This window comes from Melopsittacus undulatus, chromosome 6 (genome assembly GCF_012275295.1).
Source record: "Melopsittacus undulatus isolate bMelUnd1 chromosome 6, bMelUnd1.mat.Z, whole genome shotgun sequence".
NCBI classification, from domain to species: domain Eukaryota; kingdom Metazoa; phylum Chordata; class Aves; order Psittaciformes; family Psittaculidae; genus Melopsittacus; species Melopsittacus undulatus.
The window spans coordinates 10,520,074-10,532,913 of NC_047532.1; the positions used below are offsets into that span (position 1 = coordinate 10,520,074).

Below are 12,840 nucleotides of genomic sequence, written 5' to 3' on the forward strand. Positions count from 1 at the left end.
GGGCAAAGGCTCATGGCAGGTTTGACTTCCAGTGGACACTGGGCATAACTCACACACAGACACTGCAGCACAGGGATAAGCAGGAGAAAAGATTTATTTACACCTTAGAGCAGTAACACGGCTGCAGCAATTCACCGGGAAGAAACTCCAGGAAGAAGACTCAGCGTGAGACACCAGCAGAGCCCTGCACACAGGGAGACACCCACCACCCCCCCACAACCCCCCCCCAGTATCTTGGGTCAGTACAAAATCACCATCACTTTACAAAAGGCATGAGGTTCACAGTAAGGTACCAAAGGGGAGCGCGGCGGCGAGGGGGGACGAGGGACACGAGCCCCTGCTGGTATTTGGTCTGTGAAAATGCACCATAGAATGACTCTTGTAGAAAAACCCTATCCCGAAGGCTCCATGTATGCACGGCCGTGGGGTTTACACCTCCTGTAGGACTCAAAGGCTTTAAACCAAGCGCTCAGGCAGCTCTCCTGGGGCACAGACATCAGTGAGCCCTGTCGTGCTGCCGGGCGCCGCATGGGGTGGCCTCTCTGCAGGAGGCATCTTGCAGCGGGGATGGATGAGACACAAGAGCAAGGAAAAGCAGGGAGCAGCCCCCCTGCCCAGCACTTGGCCCTGGTGGAGCTGCCTGCCATGGTCAGGCTGCTTTTATAGCCTAAAATCCCCTCCCCAGCATCGTCTCCTCCTCTTGTGCCCAACACTTCAACAGAAAACAGCGCACACGTTTTGGCTCTTTCTAGATCTGAGTTTAAAAAAAGCCCAGACCTCATGCAAGGGTCATGGGAAAAATAGGATTTCATTGCAGGGTGGAAGATTTGTGTCATCCCAGCCCAGGAGCTCCAGGGGAATGGAAAGGCCACAGGGACCGCAGTGAAACATGATGGTCCCTCTGCTCCCACCGATCACATCCAGAATGGGATGCGGAGCATCACCTGCATCATTACCTTCACCCACAGGCAGGCAGTGAGAGGCAGAGACCTCATTGAGCAGATGCCTGAGGGCTACAGGAGAGCACCAGGGCAAAGCTGCCTCTGTCAGAGAGGGCAAACATCAGGGGCTCCTCCAGCAGCATGAGGATGTGGGTGGCTCAGTTGGGATAAAAGCCATCCAGGGATGGGCTGAGGTTTCACCTATGCATCCCTAACAAAGCCAGGCGGCTCCCCCCGCCCTGCCATGGGGCCACTCTCCAAACAAAAAATAGGAATAGTGACACTTCAGCAATTAACATTTGCCTGGGCTGCTCTAATTCATCAAATGGGTGTTGTGGAGTGGCAGCTTTCCTGCCCTCCTGCTGAGCCACCCATGGCAGACTGCAGCTTCCTGCAGAATTACCCAAAATTGATGCTAAAATTCAGCTTTTTTTTTTCTTTTTTAACCTTTAAAAATACACATCTGGCTTCATTTTTCTTTAAATATATAGCTTATAAAATAAGGCAACTTGAGGAGACAAAAAGAGCATCCCCATTGCTTAGGTACTGCAGTCCTACCACCAAGAAGGGTCACAGTACTTCCAGTTGAGACAAGCCGTCCCATCCAGCCACAAAGCTCCTGCACATAAGAGAAGAGGAGCAACACGCTCAGAAGATGCTGTCAGTGATGGAAAATGCCTGGGCACAGCTCTCAGCAGCCCCAGCACGTGTCCTGAGGAAGGGAAGGCCCTCATCCCTCTGGGGTTTGTGGCAAAGGAGCTGCTTCTGCCAGGAATGCTGCAGCAGGAACCGCATGGGGAGCACCCCATCTCCAGGGGAATTCAGGGACAAAGGCAGCACAGAAGATGGAATTGACCTGATTTCTCCCCAAAACTGAAGCACACATTGAAATAGATCTTTGGGAGAAACTCTTATGACTGTATCTTGTCGTAGTCAAAGCTATAAACAAAGGTAAGCACAAAGGAGTGCAATGCATCTCCAGCACAGATCCTGCTCGGTGTCACAGCACTGCATGAAAACGGGACTGTACAGCAGCTTTTGTCTGACAGGAATTGCCTCTCTCTCTATGGAAGAAACACAAGTGTGTGTTTTACCTCCAAAGTCTTCCCTCTTTTACGTGTATTAATGCTGGAAATGTGATCTTCACATTCCAGGCTTTGTAGCTTACACGTTTTCCATGTTGCTCTCCAGCTCCCAATGGGCTGAGCCTTGCTTTGTAGAGCTTTTTTTTTCTAAGAAATAAAGTTAATAGAAAATAATTTATAGGAAAAAACCCACAAACAACAAACAACTAGAGAGTAACCTACAGAAACGGCACTGCGGAGCAACAGGGTGGCACACTGTAGGCTCAAACAGCAGCTGGGGTTTGTACAGGGGTGGCAGGGACATCATGGCAAGCTGTGTAATCCTGGTATGGCCATTACCTGATCTCTGTGTGCACTTGGACCATAGACAAGAACACTTCATAGCCTCCAAAGAGAATAAACCCACCTTATTCCAGCAGACTTGACCTCATAAACAAAGACCTTTTCACCCTGATACTGGCTATAACCATGTACCCACCCAGTACACCCAGGGAAGGGACGCAAGGTACCACACAGCTGCCTCATCTGAGCACAGCCCCAGCACCGCACAGAGAAACTGAATCCATGATGGAATCGACTCTTGGTCCTTGGACAAGCTGTTTAGTTCTCCTCATCCGAGAGGATGGGTGGGATCTTGCTGGAAAGCAGGGTGTACACGTACGGCCAGATCTTGTTGGTCTCTGTGCCCGAGAAGGAGTGAAGGATGCCCCTGCTCCTGGAAGAGAGATGGGGAGAGAAGTGACCACCAACCCTTCCTGAGGACAGGGGTGTTTGAGGCCAGGCTTTTTGGGTGAGAGGACAGGGATGAAGAGGATGAGCAGTGGTGTTCACTGGTAGGAGCCCAGCTGCACTCACACACGGATGAACAAAAGCCAGGTAACCACAAACAATCACATTACCCAGGACACAGCTCACCCTCACCCCCCTAAAGACCACTCTATAAAGTGCTTTACAGATGTAAATCAGCAGGATTGATTCATGTTCTTAAGCAAGTAGGAAACTCATGGCCCCAGTTCTCCCTCCCCTGCAAGGGCACCTGTGCCCCCTTCTGGACCACTTCTGGTTTTATAAATGCTCCTGGGTGCTTGCTCCCTTCCAGTAGTGGATTGCCACCAACAGCATCCATCTATTCCCAACTCGGTCCCAAACTACCAGCACTGCAGAAGGGACAAGCCCTGAAATGTGCCTGTGCTCACAGTAGATTCATCCAAGCCTCCTGCCCTCTTGCCAATCATCCTGTACTTTACCTAAACTGATTTCTTGCCCTGTATGGTTTTTACAGGGTGACTGTGCAGCATGCACCACCCTGGACCTGCAACATCCCCATCCCCACCTCAGTGATGGCTCTGCATGGGAAGGGCAGGGTGTGGGGCAACTCAGAGCTTGTGCCTGGTTCTATGGTCAGGCTGTGGGTTATTCCACATGATCCAACTCACTTGTACATCTCTATCACGGGCTTTGCAGCATCTTTGTATTTTCTGAGCCTGGCAGCAACGGCCTCGGGTCTGTCGTCCTCGCTCTGGACCAGCGGCTCACCCGTCAGGTCATCAACACCCTGCACGAAGGCAAACACCATCGAGGGGATGCAGCCCCAGCCCCATCACTGCAGCTCCCTCCCATGCACCACTGCCAAATGCCTTGTCCTGTTCTGCATCTATCGAGCATCTCTGGATAAATCCCATTTTCCTAATTAATATTTAGTGTAACCCCTTCAGGCTGGGTCCTGAGCTCCACTGCTCAGCACTCACTACCTAGGATTTCTTCCCTATGCTTATTTATGATCTCAGCTCACACAGAAAAGGTTTCTCTCATCTTTTCCTCTGTGAGTTGCTCCCAGCCAGCCCCACTGGGATGCTGCAGGCTCCTACCGGGACATGAGGGGGGTTGAAGTCCATGTTGTACACCCTCCCGCTGCCCGGGTGGACCCAGCGGGCGCTCAGGCGATCCTTCAGCGTCTCAAAGGGAATGTTCAAGCTGATGACCAGGTCCAGCTCACAGATCCTGTCCAGCGCCTCGGCTTGCCCCAGCGTGCGAGGGAAACCTGGGTAGACACAGCATTGGGAAGGGGTTGTCATGAGAGGCAGGAAAGCAGCAGTGATGGAACCAAACCCACCGCCCCGGAGCTGCAGAACCAGCACAGCTCCTCGCTCTAGCACAAGCGGTGTGAGAGTCAGGCATCCACCATATGGCTGCAATAAAAAATAGCTCTTACAGCACTGACTCCCAAAATACATCACACAGGTCGCTGTGGGCTCATGTTTTCCTGCAAAGTCGTGTCTGATGCTGGGCTAGATCCCTGCAGAGGGGCTGGTGCTGGTGGAAGCATCTGTTCTTGCCATCAGACTGCAACAAGGGGTGGCTCTGAGCCGGTCCCCTCTTCAGTCTTCTCTGCTGATAACACCCTTTTTTAATGTTTTTTAATGTTTTTTACATCCATAAAATCCTCTGAGACCTTCCAGGATCTTCCCAGGCTGGGCATTATTGGCCAAAAGCTTGTCAGGGGCAGACAAGTAACCTGGAGAGGGGCTTGGGACAAGGGCCTGTAGGGACAGGCCAAGGGGAATGGCTTGAACCTGCCAGAACAGGGGAGACTGAGCTGAGCTCTTAGGCAGAAGCTCTTCCCTGTGAGGGTGCTGAGGCGCTGGCACAGGGTGCCCAGAGAAGCTGTGGCTGCCCCATCCCTGGCAGTGTTCAAGGCCAGGCTGGACACAGGGGCTTGGAGCAAGCTGCTCCAGTGGAAGGGGTCCCTGCCCGTGGCAGGGGTTGGAGCTGGAGGAGCTTTAAGGTCCCTTCCAACACAAATGAGTCTGGGATTCTGTGATTATCTCCATATTCACTGACCATTTCAAAGACATCAGCAGATTGGCAAGGGAAGGTTTCTACCCCTATAACAGCCATGGTTACACATCCCTACACATCACACCTGCTCGTGCCCAGCACTGCAGCTCAGTGCAACCCATCCTGCCCAATCCCCTAACCAGCTCCCAAAGCAGTTCCTAGAGCTGCCATCAGCCCTTGCTAGCTCCCAGGCCACCTCCAGCACTGTACCACAGCTGTTGGGATGCAGCTTCACCACCGAGGGCTGCAGGAGCTCCTGGCAACCCCTTTGCTGCTCCTGTCACTGCTTCCCTTGCTGGTTTGCTCTCAGTGTCTTCTCCACCCGCACCTCAGGTGGCTTTCAGCCTCGGCATGAATAGCTCCTTTGAGCACATATGGAGGTGATAAGAGGTTTTTCTTGGCTTGCCTCCAGCCTCACTCTGCTCCCTGGCTCTGCTTTATGAAACACCCATCCCCTTTCCCAGCCTTTCCCTTTCCCGGACACGAGCCAAGGGCTCAGCTGGACATGCACGTGCTGCTACTTAGGGCAGATGTCTCTGCCAGCAGCTCAGCTCCCGCCTCTCTTTCCACGACCATCAAAGATCTTCTCTTTCCTGGTGCTGCCAAGCCACAAGCAGCAGAACAGGGTTTGAAAGGGAGCTGGGATTTTCCCATCAGAGGGAATGCCGGCAGCACACTCACCATCCAGCAGCCAGTGCTGCTCTCGCCGCTTCTCCAGCTCCGTCATCATCATGCGTGTGATGACGTGGTCGGGCACCAGAAGGCCTCGCTCAAGGTACTGCTTTGCCAAGACACCAACTTCTGTTCAAGAGAAGCAAAGGAAAGAGAGAAAAGGAAAAAAAACATGACATTTCCACTTAAAAACCAGCGCTCCCCCTCAAACTCTGCCTGTCCTCCCAAACTGCTCATCCAGGATGTTTTCGGCAGCATCCCTCTGCTGCTCCTGATAGCTGGAGGCCATGAGGTCCTTTAGGTGCTGTAGGAATGGAAATGCTTGAAATACCCCCAAGCAGGAAAACAACAAGCAGCAGATGAGCTGTGGCAGCCCTGCTGTCAACAGCACTGTCCCTGTCATGCCCATGCATGCACAATGTGCCATGCAAAGAGATCCTTTGGTTTTGGAAACAGCACCCGTGTGGTTACAGGTGACACTGGCATGAATATTAAATGTCCCAAAGGCACTGGACCAGCTGCAAGGGATGTGCCAACTCCACACACCTCTCATGGTGGCATGGTCACCCCATCCCAGACACAGATCTGGTTAACATACAAACATGGAATCCCAGCCTGGTTTGGGTTGGAAGGGACCTTAAAGCTCACCCAGTTCCAACCCCTGCCACAGGCAGGGACCCCTTCCACTGGAGCAGCTTGCTCCAAGCCCCTGTGTCCAACCTGGCCTTGAGCACTGCCAGGGATGGGGCAGCCACAGCTCCTCTGGGCACCCTGTGCCAGCACCTCAGCACCCTCCCAGGGAAGAGCTTCTGCCTAAGAGCTCAGCTCAGTCTCCCCTGTTCTGGCAGGTTCAAGCCATTCCCCTTGGCCTGTCCCTACAGGCCCTTGTCCCAAGCCCCTCTCCAGCTTTCCTGCAGCCCCTTTAGGCACTGGAAGACAGCTCCCCATCCAAAGGGCTTTAAGACTTCAAAGCCTCAACTCAATATACAGTCAGATAAGAAAATTATTCCCAAGATCAAATCCTTGAGAACCTCATTGTGGTGTAACTACAATGCAAATATCCCTTACCAGGCTCCTGCTGGCTCTCCCCCACATCACTCAGCTGGAGCCAGCAGTGCGGAGGAGAAGCCCACAGTGGTTTCTGCACAGGTTACACCATGTCTGGATCCACCTTCACAGCAACCCAGCATCACCCAGGATGTAATGAGGGTTTATTCTGCTTATGTTTTTATTGCAGCTGGGGTAGAGCAAATGTTGCTCCAAGGAGAGATGCAATAAATCCAATCGATTCTTACTTACAGGTTGCCTGGGATTCTCTTTTGGCCACTCAGGGACACAAAGAAACTGACTGGAAAATGCAAAGCCTTTACCACCATGTGTGACCTGTCCTGCTCCTGCCACAAGAAGAGGTCCAGCCCGTCCCATTTTAGACCAGGACCCTATGGACATCTCTGCTCTCTTCCCACAGCAGCTGAAATACCATTTGTCACCAGAAATTAACAATTCTGCAATCGGTTTGGGGAGATTTCTGCTGAGGACAGCACATTTTAGCCTCTTGGAGTATAGGAACACTCTTAACAAAGCCATGGGATGCTGCATTTGGAGGCAGGCTCTGGCTTTCCAAACCGCAGTGAGATGCCAAAGCAAAAGGCACATACACCTGAACCCCTGAGCTGCAGGAAGGGGGTTTGCTCTACACAGCTCCTGGAAAGGGCTCGTCTGAGCTAACAGGGAACCTGACACAGCCTGCATGGATCCCCTGGAAGCAGGGGGCTGGGATGGGCACAGGAAACCTCTTGGGCTCTAAACCCGATGTGCAGAGGCTGCGTGGCAGGGAAGCAGGGCTGCCAGCAGGGCCACGCTTCCCGCCTGGAATCCAACCTGTGTCCAATACAGACTGGCAGCAGGCACTGACTCATGGGCCTGCAGGGCTGAGTCACTGCAGGGATGGGGACACATCCCTGTCTCCCTCTGGTCCATAAAGGCATTTCAGTTCCCTGCTCGGAGCCACAGTGGCTGCCAGGCACCAGGAGCAGAAAATACCTTTTTCCAATGACATGTGCTTTTGTCTCTGTCGCCAGGGCTGCTGGCAGCAATCCTGCCTGGAAAAGCAAAGGACACAGGGATGGAAAGAATACATGATGCCTTATGCAACCAGCACAGAGACCTGCCAGGGCATAAATATTATCACATCTGCCTGCAGATTTTAATACTCCTTCACATGGTCTGCACATTGCCATGGGCCTGCAGGGCAGAGCTGATCCCAGGGCACAGCCTAGGAGCCAAGGAGCTACAGGAAAAGGTCCCAGGGAGCACTGGCCATCCCAGGGAATCACTGCTGGAGCTGGACTTGGTGCTGCAAATCGAGTTGTGAAGTCTGGAAATGCAGCTCTGCATGACAGAGGCTGCACGCTTCCCATGGCCCTGACATAGGTGGAAGGCTCTCCACTGCTACACAACAGACGGACCATTCCTGCTGCCAGGAATTCTGCTCCTTTGTGTGCCCTGTGCGTGCTGGGTGAACACAACATCATGGGGATGCATATCGGGACAGAGGGGCATGCACCAGCACAGGGTGCTGACTGCTTCCACACAGGTCATGGAGGCTCTCCCTGCTCCAAAGCATGTGTGGCAGCACCAGCTCTCCTCTCACAGAGTGAACAGGCATGTATCTTGCATTAAGGACCTGAGAGTTGCCTGGTACCCAGATCCTCAACACCCAGGGTGTGCCAGAGCACATCACCCCTGCAGCACAGCCCTGCACCCACAGGGCTCCTCAAGGCACCTTTATCTTCACCAGAGGCTGTAGGGACAGGCCAAGGGGAATGGTTTGAACCTGCCAGAACAGGGGAGACTGAGCTGAGCTCTTAGGCAGAAGCTCTTCCCTGTGAGGGTGCTGAGGCGCTGGCACAGGGTGCCCAGAGAAGCTGTGGCTGCCCCATCCCTGGCAGTGTTCAAGGCCAGGTTGGACACAGGGGCTTGGAGCAAGCTGCTGCAGTGGAAGGTGTCCCTGCCCGTGGCAGGGGTTGGAACTGGATGAGCTTTAAGGTCCCTTCCAACCCAAACCCATCTGGTATTCTGTGATCTCCAGTTTTATGTTTGTTATCCCCTTTCCAGCCACACCAGCCTCAGAACCCAACCTGCTCCATGCAAGCTCCCCAGTGCAGCACTCCCACAAAGGGGAGCAGGGCTTGGGCAGCCCTTCCTGACCCTGTTGGAAGATCCTGATTCCCCTGTGTGAGGAGCTGGGGCTCACCCCTGTTGCACTGCACAGCACCAGGGCAGCAATCCCCATTGCTATGGCCGGGTGCAGAGAGCGGCTGCATGCATTGCTCTGCAGTTATGCCAGGTACCAGGGGGATCCTTAGATGCTGCTCATGCTGCCTAACCTGAGGTGGCACTGGGCACTCCCAGGAGTGCTGAGCTCAGTGCAAAACAGCGTTTTGACTCATGGACTTAATCCCATTAATCTAATGACCATGGGTTTAATCTGCTCTTTAATGCATGGGATGTCAAACTCTCTGTGGCTCCTTGCCCCATGCGACCGTGATCTGCAGCCATCCCTCCTTATTAAAAGCAACAGCCCCAAAAGACATCTGCAGCCCCCAAGGCCATGAGCAGCAAAACAGCCACCCAGGACCAGGCTGGAGGAGAGGCTGTTCCTAAGCAGGATGCTTCGCAGCCTCCAGCCCCTGTGTGATAGATAACCCCGGACATTCTGCCCTACGGCACAACCTTGGACTTGATTTTGTTTTTATTTAGGCTGTAGCACACAATCTGGAGTTAATGGAGAGGAGAAACCCTGGAGGATTAACAGGGGACTGGCCACAGCTGCTTGTGCACCAGCACAGTTAAGCTGCAACAGCTCCAAACATCACCCCAGTTTTGGGACCCCAGGACCTTGCTCCCCATGTGGATGCTCCATCCAGGACCCTCACTCCCATCCCATCCCCACCAGCAGGATGTGACTCTGGGGAGCTGAAGCCTGATATGGCCCCAAACTCAGGCCATGACCTGTTCATTTGATGGACAGTGGGGTGGCTGCTCCTGGACATAAAGATGAAGCACAGACCCTATGGAAATCCAGAGGGCTGGCAGGCTGCATCTCCTGGGCTCAGCTCCAACCAGCAGCAAAGCCCATGACCCATGGAAAAGGTGGGGAGAAGGTCCATGGGGCTCAGTCATGCACAGCCCACATCCCCTCCAGCCTTTCTTCTGTGCTTCCTTTGGTTGATGCTGACACACAAAACCCATCACGAGGAGGGGACAGGAGCTACTTTTGCCTCCAATGAAGCACATTAAAGGGAGCGCTGGGGCAGACACAAGTCCTACATGTCCCCGGGGTGATGCTGACCCTCAGCCAAAGCCACTTGGAAAAGAAATTAAGTTGTATTGCAAATTAACTGCCGAGTCCTGATAAGACCCCGAGATGCTGCCAACACCAGAGCAACCCCCTGGGTGCTGGGTAAGTACTGGCAAGGAAATCACTCACCACCCTCCAGCACCCCTGCTTAGCACCAAAATCAGTTTCTAAGCCTTCCAAGACCTTTAAAAAGGCCATTTTCTACAGCAGAATGGCCACTCACTAAGTGAGACACTGTTAACAAACAAACATGGAATAGCCGATGCACTCATAGGGTTGTTGCAGCAAAACTTCAAGCCCTTCAGCATGTGTTCAGATGCTTCACCCAGCTGCAGAGTGAAGTCCTGGATCCCCAGGGCTGCTGACACCCAAGCCTGAACCCCACAACCACAGCTTCTTTATGTCTTGTAATGGCAAGTGGGACAATCCCCCTGCACCGAGGTCTCCCTGCCATCCTTGGACCAAGATGACTCTAAAACCACTGGACAGATGTGTTCCCTTGGGGTGATGACTCTGAGACAATTCCGCTTGGATCAAAGGCCCCCAGCTCCCCTAAAATGCAAATCCCGTGGCGCAGATGGTAAAACTCAAGAGCAGAGACTACTTGCATCTAGCTTCCCCTGGAGCTGGCGCACGGCAGCACAGTCGTGTTACAGCTTGTCCAAAGCAAACAGCAGAAAATAAATAGCAAATAGCTGCAGCTTACTGAGAGCTGTAACCAGAGGCTGAGTCAAAGGTGGGATGAGAACGTCATGCCAGCTGCACCAAAAAATAGGGCTGATGGACTTCTGAGCAATTTTACCAGCATTTCTCAATGTTGTTTCCTTTGGGAAACCGGAGTTACACAATGCACTTTGGGAAACACCTCTCACAGCCCCCTTTTGCCCTCCCCAGTGTCCCCAGAGGAGCTCTACAGCACCAGTATGAACTGAAATACGGGACTGAGGGAATACGCTCCTTTAGGGCTTGACTGTGTGAGTTCCCAGGTGGACACAGAGTCTCCCTGCACTGCCCTGCTCGCTGTTCACACGGGTGTTTTGTCCGGCAGCCAAAGTATCCATGGGGATTTTCCTAAATTTGAGCCTCCCCCCAAAGGAAATAATATTGTCCCGTTTATTTGTAAAAGGAAATCTGGGTATTTGTACAGGAGTGACCGGCACAGGGCTGTGTGAAACGCCCTTGCTGGAGCACACAGCTCTCCAAAACTTTACCCCTCCTCTGTTCTCTGCCGTGTTTTGCGTTGCTGCTGTTTCACCGTTCTCTGCCCGGTGAGTCAGCCTCCCCCCTGGGTCACTCTTTCACACGTTAGCAAAGGAGAGGAGGAACAGTTGGAATAAGAAATATGTTGGGATTGCCTAATGGATGCTGCAGAGGAACGGGAGCACAAGGTGGGGTGCAGCACGCCCACTCCTGAGCATCGCCGGGACTGGGGAGCATCTCGCAGCACTGCCCGGGGCATGAACACAGCAGAGACCATCTGTTCTCCCCAGGGCTTTGGACCTGGAAGGGAGTTTCATAAGGAGCGGAGACACGCACCAGCACAACATAGCGCCCGCTGGGCTTGCCTCAGGGGCTGGTTTAACCCAGCGCACCACAGCACCCTCCGACCCACAGTAATCTTCCCAGTGGGATCTCCCCCGTGCATGAACGCACGTTCCCAACCCATCCCTCCCAGTGTGGCTGCACAGGCGCCACCGCCGTTTCAACCATCTGCTGTCCACCGCTCTGCAGTTCATTCCCCATTCCCGTACAAGGGGAAGGATGAAGTTAATAATAACATATAACCTGTGTCCCCCGCTGCCACCGTTAACCATCCGTGCCGAGCAGACGGGTTATTCCTATCGGCTTCCTCGCAGCCGTGCCCGCTCGGCACGGGAACGAAACTATTACACACCGTCAGCTTATCACAGCACCAGACCCCACTTTTATCGGGCAGTCCGGGAGCTCCGGCTGGAGGGAGAAGGCAATGAATGAGCTGTGCCAACCCCACGGAGAGAAAACAACCCGCGGTGTACCCGTAGGGGGGCTCCCACCACCATCTCCATCACCATCCTCATCTCCATCACCTTTCTCATACCCATCGCCGCCCCGGTCTCCTCCGTTGCACCCCTCGTCGTGCCCCCCACACCAGAGGGGGGGACACCTCGCAGGTACTCACCACCGCCGCCGCCGAGGCTCTCCCTCAGGAACTGGCCGCTGGAGAGATGCTGCAGCCCGAAGCTGCGGGCGATCCTCTCGCACACCGTCCCCTTCCCGGAGCCGGGGGGTCCCAGCACCACCGCCCGCAGCAGCTTGGACGCCATGGCCGCCTGCCGGAGCCCGGCCCGGGGCTCCGCGGGGCAGGACAGCGCGTCAACCGGCCCCAGCCCCACCGAGCCGAGCCGCGCCGCTCCCCCCGCATCCAGCCGCGGCCCGTACACATCAGCAGGGCGGGGGGGGAGCCCCCGCGGCCAGCACTGCCCGCCCCCCATCTGCCCGCCCCCTCGGGCCGCGGCACCCTGGGACTTGTAGTCCCGGAGCCCACCCGCCCCCGGGCCGCGGCCCGACGGCACGGATCCGCTACCGAGGGGGGGGGGAGGGGGGCGGCTGCGGAGGAGTCCGGACCCGGGGGTGATGGTTGTATAAAGGCAGCCGGCAGCCCTTGGCCGGTGCGCATCCTGCAATCGGGCAGGGCAGCAACAAGCGCTGCGGGGCTGACCCGCACGGAGCCAGGGTGGCTAAAAACACCGGTGCTGGCTGCGGACTCGGGTTGAAAACGCAGCGGGTGCAGCCGCACAAGTTGGAGCTGCAGTTCGAACGCAACCTGCAAACGCACAACGCGGAGATGCAGCGTGCAAACGTGCAGCCCGCAAGCGTTTCTTCACACGTCGGGGAAGGGTCGGTCTGCAAGCGCTTACGGACTGCTTCAAACTGGTGACAACGGTGGGGATAACACCGCCTT

General features: G+C 54.6%; 1 protein-coding gene across 1 annotated transcript; it reads right to left on the reverse strand.

The window, feature by feature from the left end:
• Positions 1–200: 200 nt before the first annotated feature.
• Positions 201–12,311, reverse strand: AK4 (adenylate kinase 4). Its single transcript, XM_005151183.3, has 5 exons — positions 12,058–12,311; positions 5,546–5,665; positions 3,895–4,067; positions 3,463–3,581; positions 201–2,741 (listed from the first exon to the last, which is right to left on the reverse strand). The coding sequence occupies exons 1-5, from the start codon at positions 12,200–12,202 to the stop codon at positions 2,627–2,629; spliced, it is 672 nt and encodes a 223-aa protein (XP_005151240.2). The 5' UTR covers positions 12,203–12,311; the 3' UTR covers positions 201–2,626.
• Between the last annotated feature and the right edge of the window lie 529 nt (positions 12,312–12,840).

What these genes read in the sequence shown, in the direction of transcription:
- AK4 (XM_005151183.3), bottom strand. Translation starts at nt 12,202, where the DNA reads ATGGCGTCCAAGCTGCTGCGGGCGGTGGTGCTGGGACCCCCCGGCTCC. An exon ending in GAGCCTCGGCGGCGGCGGTG is followed by an intron (nt 5,666 to 12,057) that starts GTGAGTACCTGC and finishes TCTCTTGAACAG; the next exon opens with AAGTTGGTGTCTTGGCAAAG. An exon ending in TCAACCCCCCTCATGTCCCG is followed by an intron (nt 3,582 to 3,894) that starts GTAGGAGCCTGC and finishes GCCTTCGTGCAG; the next exon opens with GGTGTTGATGACCTGACGGG.